This window comes from Gadus macrocephalus, chromosome 4 (assembly GCF_031168955.1).
Source record: "Gadus macrocephalus chromosome 4, ASM3116895v1".
Classification (NCBI taxonomy): domain Eukaryota; kingdom Metazoa; phylum Chordata; class Actinopteri; order Gadiformes; family Gadidae; genus Gadus; species Gadus macrocephalus.
The window spans coordinates 1,030,777-1,052,833 of record NC_082385.1 but is presented as its reverse complement, the minus strand read 5'-3'; the positions used below and the strand labels follow the sequence as shown (position 1 = coordinate 1,052,833).

At 42.0% G+C, this 22,057-nt stretch overlaps 1 protein-coding gene and 1 long non-coding RNA gene across 17 annotated transcripts; one reads left to right on the top strand and one right to left on the bottom strand.

Annotated features, from left to right (window-relative positions):
• Positions 1-855: 855 nt before the first annotated feature.
• LOC132454887 (NACHT, LRR and PYD domains-containing protein 12-like) lies at positions 856-19,356 on the top strand. Of its 16 annotated transcripts, XM_060048460.1 has the most exons (14): positions 2,930-3,049; positions 5,660-5,697; positions 8,327-8,485; positions 8,560-8,676; positions 8,751-8,867; positions 9,000-9,066; positions 9,189-9,420; positions 10,052-11,879; positions 13,169-13,342; positions 14,425-14,598; positions 16,172-16,345; positions 16,571-16,744; positions 17,568-17,614; positions 18,604-19,356. In XM_060048460.1, exons 3-14 carry the CDS (start codon positions 8,340-8,342, stop codon positions 19,203-19,205), a joined length of 3,852 nt encoding a protein of 1,283 aa, XP_059904443.1. In that variant the 5' UTR covers positions 2,930-3,049; positions 5,660-5,697; positions 8,327-8,339; the 3' UTR covers positions 19,206-19,356. The 16 variants fall into 16 exon arrangements, with proteins under 16 accessions (XP_059904442.1, XP_059904446.1, XP_059904445.1 ...); XM_060048459.1 differs by lacking the exons at positions 2,930-3,049; positions 5,660-5,697 and adding an exon at positions 856-953; XM_060048463.1 differs by lacking the exon at positions 5,660-5,697 and having other exon boundaries at positions 2,903-3,049; positions 8,563-8,676; positions 8,754-8,867.
• On the bottom strand, positions 2,148-5,690 carry LOC132454931 (uncharacterized). The gene is made up of 2 exons (XR_009525037.1): positions 5,572-5,690; positions 2,148-3,098 (listed from the first exon to the last, which is right to left on the bottom strand). It is a non-coding gene; the product is annotated as an uncharacterized LOC132454931 (long non-coding RNA).
• Positions 19,357-22,057: the final 2,701 nt, after the last annotated feature.

Sequence of the window (22,057 nt, the reverse complement as noted above, 5' to 3'; positions counted from 1 at the left end):
CAGTGTTTTATATAAAGTAGACTAGTGTGTTGCTGCTGATCTGAAAGTGTATTCATATGATACAAGTGTGTAACATTTTGTCATCAGAATGACATTTTGACGAAGGATTGTAAGGTTTCGATAGAAGAGTTTCAATTTGACATAGAGGTATATTTCTCAGTCTTGTGTCTTATTTGCTTGTGTGTTGAGTTTTGACACAGTGAGCCAAGTTTTGCAAAATGTGTTCAAGCAATTGAAAAAAACTGTAATTAGATGACAGAAAAAAACTCGCTGGTGAAAACATTAGTTGTGCTTCGGGTTTGGAGTCGATCACACTTTCTGTCAGAGGAAGATTGTAGCTCAGCTGTCGTTATCGCCCGTAGCACTGGGCGAGGCGGGTCTGTGTTTATCGTCAAAAACGTTGAAACCGGTCGGGTTGGATCGAGACAACTGCTTCCTCCTTGCGCAAATAATCCGACAACAAAAAGGAAGATTATGCGATTGTCTTGACTCTACTGCGACTGACGTTAACAATTCAGTAGAAATTCAATAGGACCGTGTGTGTGTGTGTGTGTGTGTGTGCGTGTGTGTGTGTGTGTGTGTGTGTGTGTGTGTGTGTGTGTGTGTGTGTGTGTGTGTGTGTGTGTGTGTGTGTGTGTGTGTGTGTGTGTGTGTGTGTGTGTGTGTGTGTGTGTGTGTGTGTGTGTGTGTGTGTGTGTGTGTGTGTGTGTGTGCGCGTTCGCGTTTCAGAAAGCTAGGCTTCGATTTCCCTGAAAGCACGTGACAGAGTGTTGTGAGTTTCGATTCTCACTGGTCGACTTCCAAGTGCGCCACAGCTCCTCATTGTTCGAGGCTGCGTCCTCGTCCTCCGCGCAGTTAGGAGCCCTCTCCTTGATCTCTCTCGAATTCCACTTTTCAAACCTTTTCTCTGACTTACTTGTTTTGGGAACACTTCAACCTCCGTTTTGTCCCTTGTATTTATACTTTTATAACGTTACACCATACCTAACCCCCTTTAACCACGCAATAGAAAAAACAATGTATTTTATAATTATTGTTGTTGTAATATTTATTTCTACTACTACTACCTTCTTCATAAGACATTGCTTGTTTAAATAACAGTAAAGTATGAGTGATTAAATACAGAAGCAATGTTTTTCTATACAGTAGGCCTACAAGACATTTATTTATATTTATAGTAATAAATATATAGTTTTCAAGTTAGTTAATTCAATAAAAAATTAAATGAGAAACATAATGTGCAGCTCGTTCCGTTGATTTTGGGAGGCGGGGTTCGAGGAACGAGGTTGTAGTTTAGGTTCAGCTGGTCTCGTGGAGTAGTTTGTCAAGACATTGCATTCACATGATCAGGAATGACCAGCATTTACCATCAGACAATGTTATGTAACTTCCTGCAACAAACAGTATTCACATGTCAACAGAAGCACTGAGAGATCAGCTGACAATATTGATGTGGCTACATTGAAAGAGCTGTCATGTGTTTTAGCAGACGTTACCTATTCATGTTGAATGTGTGAATCATTTAGCAATATATTGGTTGGGTTAAACAGTCTGTATTCTGTAAATACCAAACGACCCCCTTCTGTGGGTCACTATAGATATGGTTTATTACAAGGCTTTGGTGCTCATGAAATTAAAACAGAGGTTTGATTAAGACCCTGAATATGGCCAGGATATGTTAATATAATAGGACACATAATTATTAAGTCAGCCTGTTGCACCAGCTGTTGTCATTTCAACCTCAGCTTTTCAACACACTGATGACTGTTAGAGAATACAGACCTTATTGATGTGATGGGACATTTAAATATCAATCTAACCTTATCTAAAGTTATAACAGGTTATTGTCAGTGTAATGGTTTAGAGCAGAATAACAGCTGACTGATATAAAGTTATAACAGGTTATTGTTAGTGTGGTGGTTTAGAGCAGGATAACAGCTGACTGATGAATCTATAACAGCTTATTGATAGTGTGATGTAACAACATGCAATAAGCATATGCAATGACATTATTAAACACGTGTTGATCTGCGTTGACATGCAGTAATATAGGGATAGTATACACACAGGCTATTATTAAACGGTACTAATATATAGATAATATATATTCTATTGTAGCGCCGGCCAGGAAGAACAGGGAGTCAGGCTTTTGGTCAATAGTGGTTCTGCGCCTCATACACCGCTTGACGACAGAAACCACCTTTTTATTAACCCCGGACACGTACATAGAACAGTACAGCTAACTAACACACAAGTCATTCTCGGTGACGGTGGCAACAACGACACAAAACAGAACAACACACAACAATGAACAATCCCAACCCATTAACCCCACTGATCATTCACAAACGCCAAAACTAGCAACGGACCCAGAACAACAACAATAACAACGACAACATGCGCCCCCAGAATCCCCCGTACGAACCCGGAAGGGAACGAACACAATGAGAACACAGGTCGTTACACTATTAAGGCTGACTTTACAGTTGGCTCAGTGATCCTATAGTGTGTGTGTGTGCGTGTGCGTGTGTGTGTGTTCCGTTCATGTACACACACGAGTCCCCGCGCTCGGTGGGCGAGCGAGCGTCTTGCCTCTAACAGCACGGAAAATGTGTTCATTTGTGGGACGTGCCGGCAGCTGTTTTGATAGCCTTCGCCCACCTGTGTGTTTACCTAGGGGAGTGTGTGTGTGTGTGTGTGTGTGTGTGTGTGTGTGTGTGTGTGTGTGTGTGTGTGTGTGTGTGTGTGTGTGTGTGTGTGTGTGTGTGTGTGTGTGTGTGTGTGTGTGTGTGTGTGTGTGTGTGTGTGATTGGTGGATTCAAATAAAGAATTAAATGTGTGGGTGACTGTGTGCTGCCTAAAGTTTCAATAAGTAATCAACCGAGTAATCAACCGAGTCCACAGGGTTGGCTCCTCCTCCCCGTTTCCTCATTCTGGACGCTCCGTCGCAGCGAGGAGGCTTTCGTTCCTCCGTTTCTCCCAATGCATCTATATTTTCAAACCTGTATACCGTCTGGGCGCATTTTTAACCCAGAGTAGAAGAGAAAAGGTAGGCCGACAGTTTACTACCGTTTATATTGTCTTTAGCAGGGGCGTTGCTAGACCTAGAGTTTTACTGGGGCACAGGCCCCCAACTGCCAAAAATTTTTTTTTTACTTGTGCACAATATGAAATATATGGATACAGAAGGGTATGTACGAGCTTCAAAATTGTTGTCACTGTCATACTGTAGGCTATATTAAAGCACTGGTAAAGGTAAAGACGCAAAGATGGATTCATGAGTACCGTACAATTATATTTATTTAAACACATACACATCTCAAAGATTTACAAATAAGGTAACTGACAAATAAACAAAAAGTCTCTTTATGACCTTCACCTCTTTATCAGGAGAAGTCTACACATCTATATTTATTTAGAAGCTGTGTGGAAACAGCATAATTTTGCCAGAACGACATGTACTAAAAAGGCAAGAAACAAGGTTTAAAACTAATAGAATTTCTGACTTAAGGTGAGGTGGCTCATTGCCACCAATCAACCTGGAAAATGTTATAGAACCATCAAAGCTCTTAAATTAAACTAAATAAGGCCATACACTACTGCATAGAGCCTTTTTAAATGATTATTTTTTCACTATTAAGCTGTATCGCCGCGCCTTCATGGTGGCAAAGCGGTCAATAACGTGGCTTTGACTCACTTTGCATAGTTGCTCCTTTTCAATGGACAAAAGAGAAAGTTGGTGAAGCCTTCCTTGCCCCATGGTTGACCTAAGCCAGGTGTGGAGCCTTCTCGACACACTGAAAGATCGCTCACAACTACAACTGTTTACAGGAATTGTGAGTGCAATGATCTGAATTATCTGTGTCAATGTTGGGATCATTGTTGGATCCAGTATGTTAAAAACACCCTGTATATCCATAATTTCCTTTTTTGTGTTAAGGAAGTTTTTGTCTAAAACTTCCTCAAGTTTTGAAGACAGACAATTTTTCATTCATTATTCATTTTCCGCGTGTGTGTGTGTGTGTGTGTGTGTGTGTGTGTGTGTGTGTGTGTGTGTGTGTGTGTGTGTGTGTGTGTGTGTGTGTGTGTGTGTGTGTGTGTGTGTGTGTGTGTGTGTGTGTGTGTGTGCTATAAAACTACAGGCTACAGACGCTCAGTATTGAAAACTGGTGCTAATTATGTGGGCAACATTCTTTAACAGCAATCAAGTTGTCATTGTTTGTGTAAAACAAGTTGTGAATTTGTTGTAACGTTAAAAAAGGAGATGAGTTACTCTGGGCTTTTTCCAGCTCCCGTGGTTTCCAACGAAACATGATCAACAAAAAAACAAGGAATTGAAAGCTACTTACAATATGCCTAGGTTACATTAATTTCCCCTGATGGCAGCAATGTTCCACTTTCAGCTGGAATTCACGGTACATCAAAACCACGTGTCTTCTTTAGATTTCAGTTCCCTTCATTTATTCACACAGTTCAGCAGCGGCATTTATTCAGAATCAGAGCCCAAATTAAAGCTGCATTTAGGGCGACTATCACTACCCAGCAGAAAAATAGATGCACTATAAATGGTTTTGTATAGCAGTCACGAACATGAGCATAGTTGTGGAAATGCTGGTGTTAGAAAACATAGTTGACGGGAATTAAAGTGCTGCACATCGACTGTACAAATGTTGATTATTCATCACAAGAATTTTAATTCAGAAATCGAATAGGCTAATAAACTCTGAATTGTGAGATAAAATTCAGCATTCTGATAATAATGTCAGAATACTTGGATAAAATCCGAATTCTGATAATTAAATCCAGCATTAAAGGTTCATTTAAGAAGGTTCTCACCAGTCATTTGTCGCCTGGTCGCAGAGTCTAGTTTTTTTTTTAAAGTAGTTCACTAGTCGTAGCGTGCAAATAAATTGCAGTGTCAGAATTCTGAGAATTTTGTCAGCATTCAGATTTCCCAGAATTCTCTTACACTGCAAATTAAAGCGCTACTACTAGCAAACTAGTTTCAGCGTGACTGGAGAGAACTTCCTTAAATTAACCTTTAATGCTAGATTTGCATCAACGCTATTGTGTGAATTAGTATGGTTCTCTTTCATGGAAGCCGGAAGTGGGAGATTCCTTATTTTTTTTACCATTATTGTTTTATTAACAAATTTCTCCTACAGGGGATTGATAAAGTTCTATCTAGACTATTGAACAGAAAGAAACACTTGGTCATACTTTACACACTTTCAGAAGAGTCACGTGGACGAATCCGTAAATAACTGATTTTTTTCATTGGTTGTTGCGTTAAATCTTACCCAGATACAATAGGGCTATTTTCTGATTGGCTTTTATGTAGCCCCTTTCGTTTTTTGATTGGCTGGTAAGAGGCAGGCTCGACTGAAGACTCCCGAGGCAGCAGGAGATGCACTTGATGAATCCTGCCGATTCCATAGCGAGAGCGGCGCTTCTGCAGATGAATTTAATAATGATCAATGGAATTTTACTGGGGCACTGGAGACTTTTACTGGGGCACGTGCCCCAGTAAAAAGGGGCTGACGACGCCTCTGGTCTTTAGGTTACTGGTACATAATAATCGACAACCAGTTTACTACCGTTTACATTGTCTTTAGGTAACTGGTATTGTGACGTAAATTGACGTGTTGTTTTTGAAAAGGTGACAGAATTGGATTCGCTTTCGTCTCACTTTATTTGGTAAAGTTTTGGTCTAATCTCTGAAGAATAAGTCCCGCCTCCGAGGCTCCGGTGTTGTGTCGAGATCTGTTTCCCCGTCGAGATCATGTCGAGATGTGTTTCCCCTAGTCCCCGCCCCCGTCCGAAATTACCCGAAGGGCGAAGGAAGCGCGCGTACACAAAAAGCTCGCCCACGAGCTGCTATGCTCGTATCACAGAGGCACTTTGGAGAGAGCGATGGAACGAGTAAGCACTGGCTGCAGCACGCAGAGGCTCAACGTGTACTCTAATTACGTTTGACTCCCCCTGCCCACTAGCACCCGGAAAAGGAAGAAGGTTATTGCGCGCTTTATTGCAATTTCGCCACCTGGCTGCAGCACGCATGGCGTATCCAGATCAATGTCCTTTTTTGGTTAAAGGAAATGACGAGTCAAACTAAGACCGCGACGCGCAGTTTGAATAACTGAGGTCTGCCCGGATGCTACATCGATTTTATTTAGCATTTTATTTTTATCTATGCGTAAAACCCACAGTAGAATGTAATACGGTTATCTATATTATATAGCCTATATAAGTTATAATATACATAGATTATAATATAACTATATAATATACATCGATTATAATCAGTGGCGTAACATCATGGTGATATGCCCGGGTGCAAATGTTTATTTTGTGCCCATCGACAAGACTGCGTTGAGGGTTTTGTATAATTTAGTTAATTAATTAAGGGCGCCACCAGAGGGCGCCCCCGACACATTTGCCGCCCTGGGCAATATCTTTTTTTTCTTCCTCCATGGGCCCCTGACGCCGTCTGGGCCCCAGTGCAGTGCACCGGTTGCACCGTCGATATTACGCCACTGATTGTAATATTATTTCATTAAAATACATAGGGAGAGCTGATAATTAAGTTAAATGTATTACGTTGAATTGCCAAATACACAGCCTAAATGCTATTATTCACACGACTGACTTGCATGAATAGTTCAATCATCAACTTGTTGGTTTCTCCATAAAGTAGTTTATAATTAACACAAACAGAGAACGGCAACTTGGTTTGATAGTTAACTGTTATTCACTTGATTATTGATGATTATACATATGTTGTTCACATGATTTTTGTCCATGATAAAATGCCACGTCTTGTAGCCTACATTTAATGTTCTTTCTAATCTAACCAGCCTCTTATTGCTTAAAACAGTGGGCTGAATCTACCTTCCTTTATTTTTATCTATGCGTAAAACCCACAGTAGAATGTAATACGGTTATCTATATTATATAGCCTATAGAAGTTATAATATACATAGATTATAATATAACTATATAATATACATCGATTATAATCAGTGGCGTAACATCATGGTGATATGCCCGGGTGCAAATGTTTATTTTGTGCCCATCGACAAGACTGCGTTGAGGGTTTTGTATAATTTAGTTAATTAATTAAGGGCGCCACCAGAGGGCGCCCCCGACACATTTGCCGCCCTGGGCAATATCTTTTTTTTCTTCCTCCATGGGCCCCTGACGCCGTCTGGGCCCCAGTGCAGTGCACCGGTTGCACCGTCGATATTACGCCACTGATTGTAATATTATTTCATTAAAATACATAGGGAGAGCTGATAATTAAGTTAAATGTATTACGTTGAATTGCCAAATACACAGCCTAAATGCTATTATTCACACGACTGACTTGCATGAATAGTTCAATCATCAACTTGTTGGTTTCTCCATAAAGTAGTTTATAATTAACACAAACCGAGAACGGCAACTTGGTTTGATAGTTAACTGTTATTCACTTGATTATTGATGATTATGCATATGTTGTTCACATGATTTTTGTCCATGATAAAATGCCACGTCTTGTAGCCTACATTTAATGTTCTTTCTAATCTAACCAGCCTCTTATTGCTTAAAACAGTGGGCTGAATCTGCCTCATAATAAAACAGCCTCATAGGGAAATCTTCTTATAAGAAAACAAAACGGCACAGAAATGGGCTAATTTTTTATTTAAGCAATGTAGCACGAGTGTGGGTGGGGTTGGTAATGTTGGTTGATAAAGTGACAGAACTTTGTTCCAGTGGAGAAATGATTCAGACATTAAAATAGAAGAAATAAGATCCACAGTGCAATGGAATAGGGACAGGCAGACAGACAGCTCGCAGACAGACAGAGAAGCAGCAGACAGATAGACAGCACGCAGATAGACAGCTCGCAGACAGACAGACAGACAGACAGACAGACAGACAGACAGACAGACAGACAGACAGACAGACAGACAGACAGACAGACAGACAGACAGACTCCCCCTCCACACACACTACAAGACATCGGATCATAAATATTGAACATGATTTATATTTGTGATTTTGAATCGATAAAGAGTGATAGTGTGGATCTAGACATAGAGAGTGATGGAGTGTGTAGATCTAGACATAGATAGTGATAGAGCTTGTAGCTCTAGACATAGATAGTGATAGAGTGTGTAGCTCTAGACATAGAGAGTGATAGAGTGTGTAGCTCTAGACATAGAGAGTGATTGAGTGTGTAGATCTAGACAGGAGAAGGATAGGAAGTCTTCACTGCAGTAATTTCCCGTTCGGTACTCAAGCAGAATCCACAGAAACAATATGGAGTTGTGTTTGTGTCCAGGTATCAGTCTACTATGGATGAGGAGAGAGAGGAGGGGGGTTCAGGAGAGGAGCAGGAGAGAGCCGACTCCCCTGGACCCAGCTGTGTCTCCATGAAGAGTGGCTGGTCTATGGATATACCTCTTAACTTTAAAGATGGAAATCAGTCTATTGAGAAGAGGTGAGGATTTATCAGAGATCACAAAGATAAAGCTTCTATCAAACTTCCATAAATCCTGGTTCTTGTTTTTCTAGAAGAGTCCAGCAGCAGAGAGCAGACTCCCCTGGACCCAGCTGTGTCTCTTTGAAGAGTGGCTGGTCTATGGATATACCTCTTAACTTTAAAGATGGAAATCAGTCTATTGAGAAGAGGTGAGGATTTATCAGAGATCATAAAGATACAGCTTCTATCAAACGTCTATTAATCCTGGTTCTTGTTTTTCTAGAAGAGTCCAGCAGCAGAGAGCAGACTCCCCTGGACCCAGCTGTGTCTCCATGGAGAGTGACTGGTCTATGGATATACCTCTTAACTTTAAAGATGGACGCCCATCCAGAGAGGAGAGGTAGGGGTTTCAAACAGACGATGAAAACAGACCAGTTGGTTGTTATCAGACTCTACTGATACTGATGTCTACTGGGCAAATATAATTTTTGTATATTTCCGTTTTTTTTGTGTGTGTGTGTGTTCCCCACAGACACCAGAAGAGGTCAAAGGTTACCAGTGCTCAGTATCTACAGCAGCATCAAATAGAGCTGATCAAGGTGTGTAAATGTCCACCAAGACATTTGACTTCAGCTCTGCATGAACATTAGAAAGCAAATCTCTATTTGATGTCCTCAGTTAGTCCAGAGTAAAGTTCTCCTTGATGTTTGTTTTGTTCCAGAGGGCTGAGGAGAACGCACACGCTTTTCTTGACAAAGAGCTGAAGAAGCTCTGGAGGGAGCTCTTCTCAGATTACCCACAATGCTCAGAGAGTCAGAGGGAGGAGGTGGAGGAGGAGGTGAATGGTCAGAAGGAGGAGCAGAGGAGGCGCGCCACAGAGGGAGTGGTGGACATCACAAAGCTCTGCCTGATGGAGATGAACCAGGAGGAACTGGCCGACAAACTGTGGGGCCGTAAGAGACTCTTAGTTTGAAGACAGAAAATACTCTTATTTTGAAAACAGAGTTGTAAGAAACTTTTATTTGAAACTGAATACACTGCCCTTCTGAAAAAGAGGAGACTCGTGCGGAATAAAGAGATAGAAAGAAGTAGAAATAGACCTTCAGGTTTAATGGTTTGATCCAGATATGTATATTTATTCGGGGGGTATCAGGTTAAATGATTTGATCCAGATATGTACGCTTATTGTAGGGGTATCAAGTTAAATTGTTTGATCCAGACATGTAGGGTTATGTGTGGGTATCAGGCTAAGTGGTTTGATCCAGATATCTAGGGTTATTGTGGGGGTATCAGGTTAAAGAATATCAAGCATTATAATGCAGGTCAACAGCAGAATAACTCAGTTGAAGAGATGCAACACTATCTTGTTATATCAGCACAACAAGTCACTTGACACTGATTCACTATCATTAGACCAATCATACTGCTGTGAAAATATCAAAATAGTCCAGAACATTTTGAATCTGTAACATGTGTAACATGCCACTAAATATCATAAAGTTGATAATTTAATAGGAAATATTGACCTGGTTCAACTGATGTCACCTTCCACTAACTGATGTCTTCTGTTGTTCTCTCTTTTAGTATCTGATGCTGTCGATAGCAAACAAAAAATCAAGTCTCATTTGAGGAAGAAGTTCAGGTGTGTGTTTGAGGGAATCGCTAAAGCAGGACAGCAAACCGATTTGAATGACTTCTACACAGAGCTCTTCATCACAGAGAGAGGCAGTGGAGAGGTCAACAAGGAACATGAGGTCAGACTGATTGAAACATCCTCCAGGAAACCAGCCAAGGAGGAAACACCAATCAGATGTGAGGACATCTTTAAACCCTTACCTGGAGAAGATAAACCAATCAGGACAATAATGACAACTGGAGTGGCCGGCATTGGTAAAACTGTCTTAACACACAAGTTCACCCTGGACTGGGCTGAAGGCAAAACCAACCAGGACATACACTTCACATTTCTCCTCACTTTCAGAGAGCTGAATTTACTGAAAGAGAGAGAGTTTAGCTTGGTGGAACTGCTTCATCACTTCTTCATCGAGACCAAAGAAGCAGGAATCTGCAGATTCCAACGGTTCCAAGTTGTCTTCATCTTGGATGGTCTGGATGAGTGTCGACTTCCTCTGGACTTCCAGAACAACCCGATCTGGACTGATGTCACAAAGTCCACCTCGGTAGACGTGCTGCTGACAAACCTCATCAGGGGCGACCTGCTCCCCTCCGCTCGCATCTGGATAACCACACGCCCTGCGGCAGCCAACCAGATCCCTGCTGAGTGTGTTGACAAGGTGACAGAGGTGAGAGGGTTCACCGACCCACAGAAGGAGGACTACTTCAGGAAGAGATTCAGAGAGGAGTCGCTGGCCAGAACAATCATCTCCCACGTCAAGAAATCACGAAGCCTCCACATCATGTGTCACATCCCAGTCTTCTGTTGGATCACTGCTACAGTTCTGGAGGACTGCTTCAAAACATACCAGATAGGAGAAGAGATGCCCAAGACCGTGACTCAGATGTACAGCCACTTCCTGAGGGTTCAGTCCATGCAGGCGGACAGGAAGTACCTTGGGAGATCTGAAACAGATCCACACTGGAGTTCAGAGAGCAGGGAGATAATTTTTTCTCTGGGAAAACTGGCTTTTAACCAGCTGGAGAAAGGCAACCTGATCTTCTACGAGGCAGACCTGGCAGAGTGTGACATCGATATCAGAGCAGCCTCAGTGTACTCAGGAGTGTTCACCCAGATCTTTAAAGAGGAGTGTGGGCTGTACCAGGACAAGGTGTTCTGCTTTGTCCATTTGAGCATCCAGGAGTTTCTGGCTGCCCTTTATGTCTTCTGGTCCTTTATCAACACTGGGGTCAATCTGCTCACAGAAGAACAGCCAACCTCCGGTGAAGATAAACTCAACCTCTTCTACCAGAGTGCTGTGGACAAGGCCTTACAGAGTGAGAAGGGACACCTGGACTTGTTTCTCCGCTTCCTACTGGGCCTCTCTCTGGAGACCAATCAGATTGTCCTACGATGTCTGTTGGGACAGAAAGCGAGTAGATCACTAATCACTCAGATTAAAGAATATCTGTTGGGACAGACGGAAGGGGGCAAGAAGAAAACAGTGTCTTACATCAAGAAGAAGATTGCTGGAGATCTCTCTCCAGAGAGAAGCATCAATCTGTTCCACTGTCTGAATGAGCTGAATGACCGTTCTCTAGTAGAGGAGATCCAACAGTCCCTGACATCAGGAAGTCTCTTCGAAACACATGTCTCTCCTGCTCAGTGGTCAGCTCTGGCCTTCATCTTACTGTCATCAGAAGAGGAGCTGGACGTGTTTGACCTGAAGGAATACTCAGCTTCAGAGGAGGGTCTTCTGAGGCTGCTGCCAGTGATCAAAGCCTCCAAAAGATCTCTGTAGGTTCACTCATAATAATGTATGACAATACACAACACAATATACCTGATAGTAGAATACATAAGTTAGAACTAACAAAACATATCTGTAGGTTCACTAATAACATATATTACAAAAAGAACACTTACTCACGTTTCTAATAAAGATGAAGACAATCACTTAATTAAGTTAAAAGTAAAAGTTACAAAGATTATTCAATTAAAATGGGAGGATAGGATATAATGTAGTTCAATTGATAAAACATATCTCAGTAAAGCCTTTAACACGTTGTAGCAACCAATAACGTAATAACGGCCAATAACGTAATAACTGCCAATAACGTAATAATTTAAATGTAATAAAGCCAATGACGTAATAACTTGCCAATAAAGTAATAACGTTTTTGAGCCAATAATGTAATAACTTATCATGTTATTGACTGGTTATTTCGTTATTGGCCTTGTATATAAAAAAAATATTTTGAAAATGTAATAACTGAGCCAATAATGTAATATATGATGATTTTATTTTCAATTTCTAGCAAGAAACTGTCACACTTAGCCTTATTATTGCATCTTGCATCACACGCTTAAATATCTAACCTTACAGTGACCCTTTGTGTGACAGTTTCTCTCCAGAAATTGAAAATAAAATAGTGATACCTCATTTATTACGTTATTGGCTCAGTTATTACGTTTTCAACGTAATAACAGCAAATAACCTAAAAAGTTATTACATTATTGGCAAAAAGTTATTACGTTATTGGCAGTTGTATAACTATATCTTTGGTAGTATAATAAGGGTCTTAAAGTATAAAATGAGGCATTGATAACTTTGTAAGTGCACAGATTGTTTATTAAAATGACATTATATACACACAATACCGTCAGTAGTTCTCCCGTTGACGCCATCTTGTCTTTAAGACTCGATAAGTAGATTGGCGAACACAGAGCTTGCGTGTTGTTCACGGATGTCACAAGCTCTATGTTCGTCGTCGACCTATCGAGTCTTAAAGACAAGATGGTGTCGACGGGTTAACTACTGATGGTATTGTATATACCATATATACCAATAGCGATTTAGTTTTTACCATAACACATGCCCCCATCGTTCCAAGTTTAAAGCGTTTTGGTAGAATCTGCCAAAAGAAGCCAACTTAAGAATGCATACATGCGCTTTTTTGCTCCCAAACGAACATCCCAACTCGTTATCATGCTAAACACCGGATTTCTCCTTTAAGTTTAAAGTAAAAGATGTAGGTCATTTTAATCACCTTTCTTAACATATTGTGTTTATTGTGTGTGTGAAGGCTGAATGGCTGTCATCTGTCAGAGAGAGGCTGTGAAGCTCTGGCCTCAGTTCTCAGCTCCAACTCCTCTAGTCTGAGAGAGCTGGACCTGGGAACCAACGCTCTACAGGACTCAGGAGTGAAGCTGCTCTCTGCTGGACTGGGGAGTCCACACTGTACACTGGAAACTCTCAGGTCAGTTTTACTCAATATCTCAAACCGTTACACCACAAGTCCTACGTCAGAGGACATTGAACAGATATACCTCCAGAATGTTAACGAGTCTAAATAAATACGTAGAATATGTTCTCTCAGGGCTCAAGACACATTTGGTGCCAATTACTTTTTAATTTGGTGGCACCCTAACAAATGTGGTTGCAGCCCTTTATTAGAAGTGAGAATGAATGGACGTGTCTCCATTCATGTGAACAGATTCACTCACTTTTAATAAGTTGTTAATGTTTTGATTGCATAGGGGGTCTTTTTCTTTTTTTAACGCCAGCGCCTCGACATCTCTTTCCTCACCAACCAACTCTTCATCCTCCTCCTCCTCCTCCTCCTTCTCAATCAAATACCTACTAATAATAACCAGCTGCTGATTGGATAATATACTCCAATAAGGATTTATCTTCTTCTCTGGGTCGTCCAGAATAGTGCATTTCTTCACATGCTCTTGAATAGCGCTAGTGCTGCTGTGTCATTTCATTGAAACTTTACACAAAGTACAAACCAGTGTTTTAGTTTCTGATCAAAGCAGAGTGTCTTCATGAGAACTTAAGTGGGTCGTGTTTCCTAATAGAGCGATCACACCGGCGCAGCAATACAGCCGCGCTTTAACTCAGCACTGAACTAAACCTTGGCAGTCTGCGTGCATCGCAGCGCCATTACCACTCATCTTATCAAACACAAGACCTCCATCTCACTCTATTTGTGTTGCCATAAGAGTAAAAGGTGTACGTTGGATTCAGTTTGTTAATGATGGTATAAGGTGTATGTTTTATTAGATTCATATTCTGCTCAGAACCATGTAGTCAGACAGTAGGTTGGACTTAAGAGTTGTTTAGTAAAGTTAAATAACGGATGCTTCTTAGAACTGGCTCTTTTTAGGGACATTTTCAGGAGTTATTTTAAATCTTTACTTATCTGACCTCTAAGTAAGTCATATTTTAAAGATCTACTGCATTGAGATTTAGTTAAACTAATAAAACATGTCTTGTGACAAATTAAAAAAAAGAAAAATTAATCACTGTTCCTAACATATTGTGTTTATTGTGAAGGCTTAATGGCTGTCATCTGTCAGAGACATGCTGTGAAGCTCTGGCCTCAGTTCTCAGCTCCAACTCCTCTAGTCTGAGAGAGCTGGATCTGAGTACCAACGATCTGCAGGATTCAGGAGTGAAGCTGCTCTCTGCTGGACTGGGGAGTCCACACTGTACACTGGAAACGCTCAGGTCAGTTTGACCCAATGGTCAAACAGTTACACAACAAGATCCACATCAGAGGACATTGAACAGATTTACCTCCAGAAAGTTAACAGGTCTAAATAAATATGAATATGTGAATATCCGAATATGTGCTCTCAGGGCTAAAGACACATTTTCTACTGCTGCCACTAACTTTTTAATTTGGTGGCACCTAGGGGTGTGAACGGGTACACGTGTACACGTGTTACCGGTTAGTAAATCATAACCGTTTAGGAAAAATCAGTAAACGAAAACCCCCCCCCAAAAAAAAAAAATCAAAATCTTCGATCTAAAATAACACATACTATTTATTTAGAGATTAATAAAACTACAATTTGTCCCACTTTGACAACGTTAATGCTCTAAGAAATGCACAAGATAAATGTTGGGTAACTGACCACCGGGCATTACGTCATGTAACACGTAAGTTTCACTTTGGACTTGCGATGGCAGCTAACACTAAACAGCGAAGTGCGGCGTGGAGGTTTTTGGAAAAAAACGCGAAAGGAGACCAAGCGAAATGTACACTGTGTGGTGTACATTTGGCTTTTAAAAACAGCACAGGGTCGATGAACAATCACCTGCGCTGGAAACATCCGACAAGGTGGTCTGAAACGGAGACCGGTGGTGGGGCTAACGTCGGTGCTAGCGGTTCGGGGGCACGACAGACGACCATGCTGCATTTTGCAGGCAAGAAGTGTGAGAAGGGACGGAGCGACTCAATCACCAACTTCATTGCTGAAATGGTTGCCCTTGACATGTAACCGATGTCAGTGGGGGAGGATGAAGGATTTAAAAAGCTCATCAGTTTTCTTGAGCCAGATTACACAATGCCCTGCAGGAAAACAGTTACTTCTAGGGTAATAAAGCTTGCTCAGCCAAAATTAAACGCCTGCTCGACCAAACCATGTATGTCGCACTGACAACCGACTGCTGGACATCCCTGACCACAACATCTTATATGACAGTAACCTATCACTATATAGATCATTAATAGCTCCAACTGGCTATTAATGACGTGTTCAAGGCTGTCCAGGTCCTGGAGCGCATGATCGGAGCGTGCAGCAAACTGGTTGCGCATTTTCATCACAGCCCAACTGCTACGCAAGCACTCGCTGTGAAGCAAACGCAGATGTCCGTCAAAGAACATGCAATTATACAGTGCTGCAAGACCCGATGGAATTCCATGTATGGAATGTTTGGGCGGCTGACAGAGCAACAGTGCTGTGCTGTCAGACCGCTCTGTCACCAAACCCGCGGACGGGCACAACCTCGAGTTAAAAGATGAGATGTTTTATTACATTCTATTCTACTCATAATCATGTGGTTAGAGACAGTAAAGTGTACTTTACTGTCTAAGTTTAATAACAGTTTTCTCTTACAGCCGGCTCTTTTTAGGGACATTTTCATTAGTTTTAGTTATTTGACCTCTAAATAAGTCATATTTTGAAGATCTACTGTACTGAAATTTAGTAAAACTAATAAAACATGTCTGATAACAAATTTTAAATACAGCTGCCATTACAGTTCTTAACATGTTGTGTTTATTGTTTGTGTGAAGGCTGAATTGCTGTCATCTGTCAAAGAGATGCTGTAGAGCTCTGGCCTCAGTTCTCAGCTCGGACTCCTCTAGTCTGAGAGAGCTGGACCTGAGCACCAATGATCTGCAGGATTCAGGAGTCAAGCTGCTCTCTGCTGGACTGGGGAGTCCACACTGTACACTGGAAACGCTCAGGTCAGTTTGACCCAATGTCAAAATGTTACTCCACAAGATTCACAACAGAGGACATTGAACAGATTTAACCCCGGTTATATTTCTCACGTGTGTGTGTGTGTGTGTGTGTGTGTGTGTGTGTGTGTGTGTGTGTGTGTGTGTGTGTGTGTGTGTGTGTGTGTGTGTGTGTGTGTGTGTGTGTGTGTGTGTGTGTGTGTGTGTGTGTGTGTGTGTGTGTGTGTGTAGATTGTCTGGCTGCCTGGTCACAAAGGAAGGCTGTGCTTCTCTGGTCTCAGCTCTGAGCTCCAACCCCTCCCATCTGAGTGAGCTGGACCTGAGCTACAATCACCCAGGAGACTCTGGAGCTGCGCTGCTCTCTGCTAGACTGGAGGATCCACGCTGGAGACTGGACACTCTCAGGTATGGAGAGGACAGCTCACCTCTCAGGGACAAAGTCTCCTACAAGGATTCAAGCCGCTGCTAGATGAAGTGGTTTGAAAAGGCAGCTATAACTCGTGTAGAACGTGATGAGACGGCAGATGATGAAGGTGAATGTTTCAACATACTGCTCTTACTGTAGGCCTTTTTACAATGCCAAGCCAGTTCAGTCGCGGCTTGGCACGCCCGGCAATTTCACTGCCATGCCTGTGTGAAACCGAGGGGGTAAAACCCCCGTCCTCACGGAGTGGGTTTTCTTGGTTCACTGGAGAAGGCGGGGCTACACACGGAGAGTAGACCTCGAATAATTTGCATACTACGAATGTTTATGTTTTTTTAGCATTAAATAGACTTTAAAAAAAAAATATATAAATAAATTTGCTGACCACTTGTTTCTTATCCCGACAAAAGCCTTGTAGGGAAACTTCCTCTGTGTCTTTCTCTCTTTCCCCATCTTCGTTTAATGTGATTGCATTACCTTCTCTCACATGATCAGCAGCTCGCGGATTTCACCGTCTCTCCAGTTAGAACTGCTCATGTTGATATCGCTGCGTTGTCTCTGTTGTAGAGACAACGCAGCGACACCTCTACCCAAGTCCCGCCCCTGGAGCCGCGTAGCCGTCTAATCGCATTTACATCGTAATGAAACCGCCAATGTGTGTAGGGTCCGGGAGGTTAAATGGGGTGCTAGCTCAAGCAGGCAATTTACCTCGGGCAGTGTAAACGCGCGGTCCATGCCGGAAACAAGGTGTGCATAAGACGGTCATATTCAAAAGTGTAAAAATTGCTTTTGATTCCCCCCCAGTCTGGAGCACAGTGGAGTGTGGAGGCTGCGACGAGCTCTAAAGAAGTGTAAGTGTCTGTTTGATTCATCACATCACACACTCACTATTGAGATGGAAAGTCCATCCACACAGCAGGAGGTGACATCCGCTCATTCACATGTGGATTTCTGAATAGGCCTATGCATGTGTAGTGATGTTTCCCTGTGTTTATGTATGTCTAGTATTTTTGTGTAGGTGTCTGTACGTATGTGTACGTACATGTCTATGTATAGCATGTATGAACCAGGTCTGTGGTACCAACAGTTAGTTCCCAGCCTGTATGTGAGCTCAGCTGGTTCAGTCTGCTTACACAGGTGGATTACAATGCCTGTGTAATGGAACCTTTCAAAGTCTAATATCTTGAAAAGTATGTTGACTATAGCTGAGATATTCCAGAGGAACTAGAGCAGTGGTGGCTTTAGGCACGGGCGAACCAGGCAGCCGCCTGGGCGCCATATTTGTGGGGGGCGCCAAATCACATGGGGGGGCGCCACGAGCAGTAAAAAAAACAACATTGTGTGGGGAATTGGTATTTTGGCGCCCCCTCTGGCTGCAGGCGCACACCTGCTCGTTGAGAAAGTGCCGTGCACAGACGGAATGAAACCCCCGCTGATGTGCGTAAGGGCATGATACAACCCCCCGGGGCGTAACTGGACGTAGACCCGCCTCTGAGCCAGAGTGTAAATATTACGGGAGTAGATTATAAATTTTTCTAGGCTTAAATGTTTTGACTGTGAAAGCCACTCACACACACATGGGATTTACATTTACGTTTAACTTAAATTATCTCATAAACAATATGGACTACTATTTCCAAAGCTATAGCACACTAGTCCACTAGAGTAGCTATGTAAGCTGTATTCTTTCTATGTTAATGTTTGTAGAGTAGATGAACGTGAAGCAGGAAGAAAAAGAAGAATGCAAGAGAACAGTACTAGTGATGAGGATGATGATGATGATGATGATGATGATGATGAAGAGCGGTTCAGCAGCTCACCATGTCTGGTTCTCCCTCAGATGCCTGTGAACTCACACTGGACCCCAACACGGCCTACAGAGAACTCTCTCTGTGTGAGGACAACAGGGAGGTGACGCTGGTTGGAGAGGACCAGTCGTATCCGGATCACCCAGAGAGATTTGACTCCCGGCTCCAGGTGTTGGGTAGAGAGGCTCTGACTGGCCGCTGTTACTGGGAGGTAGAGTGGGAAGGATGGGTTGAGATAGGAGTGACATACAGAGGAATCACAAGGAGAGGAAAGGGTGATGACAGCGAGCTTGGAAAGAACAACATGTCATGGAGTCTTTATTGTTGTGATGGTTGTGATGATGAGGAAGATGGTGGTGATGGGGATGATGATGATCATTACTCTGCCTGCTACAACGGTAGTGAAACACCCATACCTCTCCGCCCTGCTGGCTCTAACAGAGTAGGAGTGTATCTGGACCGGCCTGCTGGCTCTCTGTCCTTCTACAGAGTGTCCCCAGGTGGAGGAGGGTCCTCAGACACACTGACACACCTCCACACCTTCTGGTCCTCCTTCACCCAGGAGGACCTCCTCCCTGCGTTTGGGTTCTGGGGGCTTGGGGGGTGTTCCTCAGTGTCTCTGTGTAAGTTATAGTCTCTCTCTCTCTCTGTCTCTCTGTCTCTCTGTCTCTGTCTCTGTCTCTGTCTCTCTGTATGTTAGGGATGAAAAAAATAAATAAAAAGAGTGTGTGTTAATGCATAACTTTGTATTAATCGCGTTAAAATGAATTTGCATTAACGCGTAACTATCTCACTTTTTATATGTTAACTTGCTTTTTATATATGTAACAAGTGTTGTATGTTGTGTTATAGATTCCGCCCCAATTCATTTATTGGTTTAGTTTTATTGTATTACCCGTTGTGGTGTTTGTGTTTTTATTTTGAAAAGTCTTCGAACTTCGCGCTGTCTGTAACGCCGGTTGACGCAACGTCCGGTTGTCTAACGTCAACCGAATAATTGGTAAGTCGCACTCCTCGTGGCTCCTGTGTCATATGTTGATATTATTCTGTTTAATTGTACATATTGCCGCCATACTGTCATTGAAATGTGTTTTATACGATGGATGACAATGTACATTGCGAGGGTGGGGGGTAGTGTCAGCTGATTTGTGGGATGCCCGTTGATATATCTCATCCGACCAGGTTTCCACAAGCTAATCTGACGGCGGTTGCGCCCCCTACTGTTTCTGTGTGACACAGGTGGCTCACTGTATGTACATTTCCCATTAGGGGTTTCTTTGTATGTTTTATTTCTGTGTTTTTTATTGAGATTTTGTAAACGTTTATATTATAAATGCTTGCGGTGGTCTGACGTCAACCGAATAATTGGTTTCCACAAGTGAATCTGACGGCGGTTGCGCCCCCTACTGTTTCTGTGTGACACAGGTGGCTCACTGTATGTACATTTCCCATTAGGGGTTTCTTTGTATGTTTTATTTCTGTGTTTTTTATTGAGATTTTGTAAACGTTTATATTATAAATGCTTGCGGTGGTCTGACGTCAACCGAATAATTGGTTTCCACAAGTGAATCTGACGGTGGTTGCGCCCCCTACTGTTTCTGTGTGACACAGAGAAAATAAAAGGGTTCGTGTGGAGATCAACCCTGTGTCCTACTTCTCCGTCGTCACATAATGGAGGCTGCTTGAATGAGGCCGGTTACATATATTCATTCATTATATTCATAATGCTAGCCATCATTAATATATCAATTATATGTAATATGATTTTACTTATTTTTGAAATAATTTGAGCATCGTTTTTGTTTAATGATTTCTCATGCTTTTCTTTTCATTATTATTTTTTTATCTTGTTTGTTTTTTATTGATACGTGTGATTGAAAATCTACACGTTGTTACGTTTTTCTTGATGAAGTTAGGCTAAGTTTATTATTCCGTGAATGGTCTTGCCACCCTGCTCTTCTTGAGGGTCGTCTAAAATGTAAACCTTTGTGTTTCGTGTGATGAATGTCTGTTTTCACGTTCCGTTCCCGTGCTGCCTTTTGTTGGTTTGGGCCTGTTTTCTTGACCCCCTGGGGAGCGTCAAGAGGCAAAGGGTTCCATAAGCAGTGTTGGGAAGTTAATTTTCTACGTGAACTAGTTCAAAGTTCAGTTCACAAACTTTAAAAATGAACTAGTTCAGTTAAACAGTTCAGTTCTTTCTTTCAATATGTTGCTGTGAGCTATTTTTTTTTTCCGGTATTTTGAATATTGAGCCCGCTTTGTGGTTTGTCTAGGATGAAATAGAGTGGCTGAATCAAGCATCGTAGCGAAATACAGTTTCTATCGTGTTTTATTGCACATTTAGCGCATTTTGTAAGGGTTAGGGTTAGGCCAACAAGCAATGATTCTAGGAGGTATTCTAGTCCGCTGATCGAACCAGAGAGCTAACGTTCTGGATTGTACATATTTATAATTCGAAAATTCGTCTCAGCCTTTATACCACAGATACTCTAGTGTCTATAGCATATAACCGCGTTGTCTGATTACAGTTTGATTCATTTTTCACAATTTAACAGATCTCGTTTTGAAGAATAATCACCGCGCCATTCGTTTCAATGGGAATCGCGACGGTCTATACTTTCAACATAAAGTGTACATATTTATAATTTTTAATTCGTCCCAGCCTTTACACCACAGACACTATAGGGTCTATAGCATATAACCGCATTTTCTGATTACAGTTTAATGTAACAATAAGCTGACAACACCGCAACTGCAAATTAACCACATGGAGATAACCATGGCAACCGGTCAAACAAATGTTCTCATTCTGCCCGCGCATCCGCCGTTTTGATAAACAAATAACCCCCCAATTGAACGAAGTTAAACCGAGTGAGCGTGCCGTTCACAGACACCAGAATGAACGAGTTCACAGTAACGTTAATCAGGCAGTAATACCGTACGTTCAGTTCACGTTCGCCGAAAATATGAACGAGTTCATGAACTATCGTTCAATGAACGCGTTCAGGCACAACACTGTCCATAAGGCACCCTTTATGACATCCTGAGGAGCTTCAATCAATAGATTACCATCTGGTTAACAAGGGCTTTTGGTTTATTGGGGGACCTCTGCCCTCAGAAACCCGACAGAAGTGTAGAACTCCTGCCTTTAGCCGTGCAGTGGACTTCTCCTTGCAAACCTTTAGAGAGACGCAGGGCGAACTCCCATCGGTGGCCTCGGATTATTGCTTTGTATGCCTATTCTATCGTTTGTTGATGCATGTTGGGATGTATCGTTGTTTGTACTATTATTATCTGCCTTAGAGGCAATATCTGGTAAAGGAATTGCCACAACATATGATTGAAATAAATGTAATCCATTCAATAAAATAAAAAAATGTTGATAATCAACTCAGTGGATCTACTGAATGTTCTCTGTTCAGTCCATGATTCTTCCCGTTTCTTCACTTGAATTCCTCCAAGCGTAGCATATGTTTCTCCAGAGCT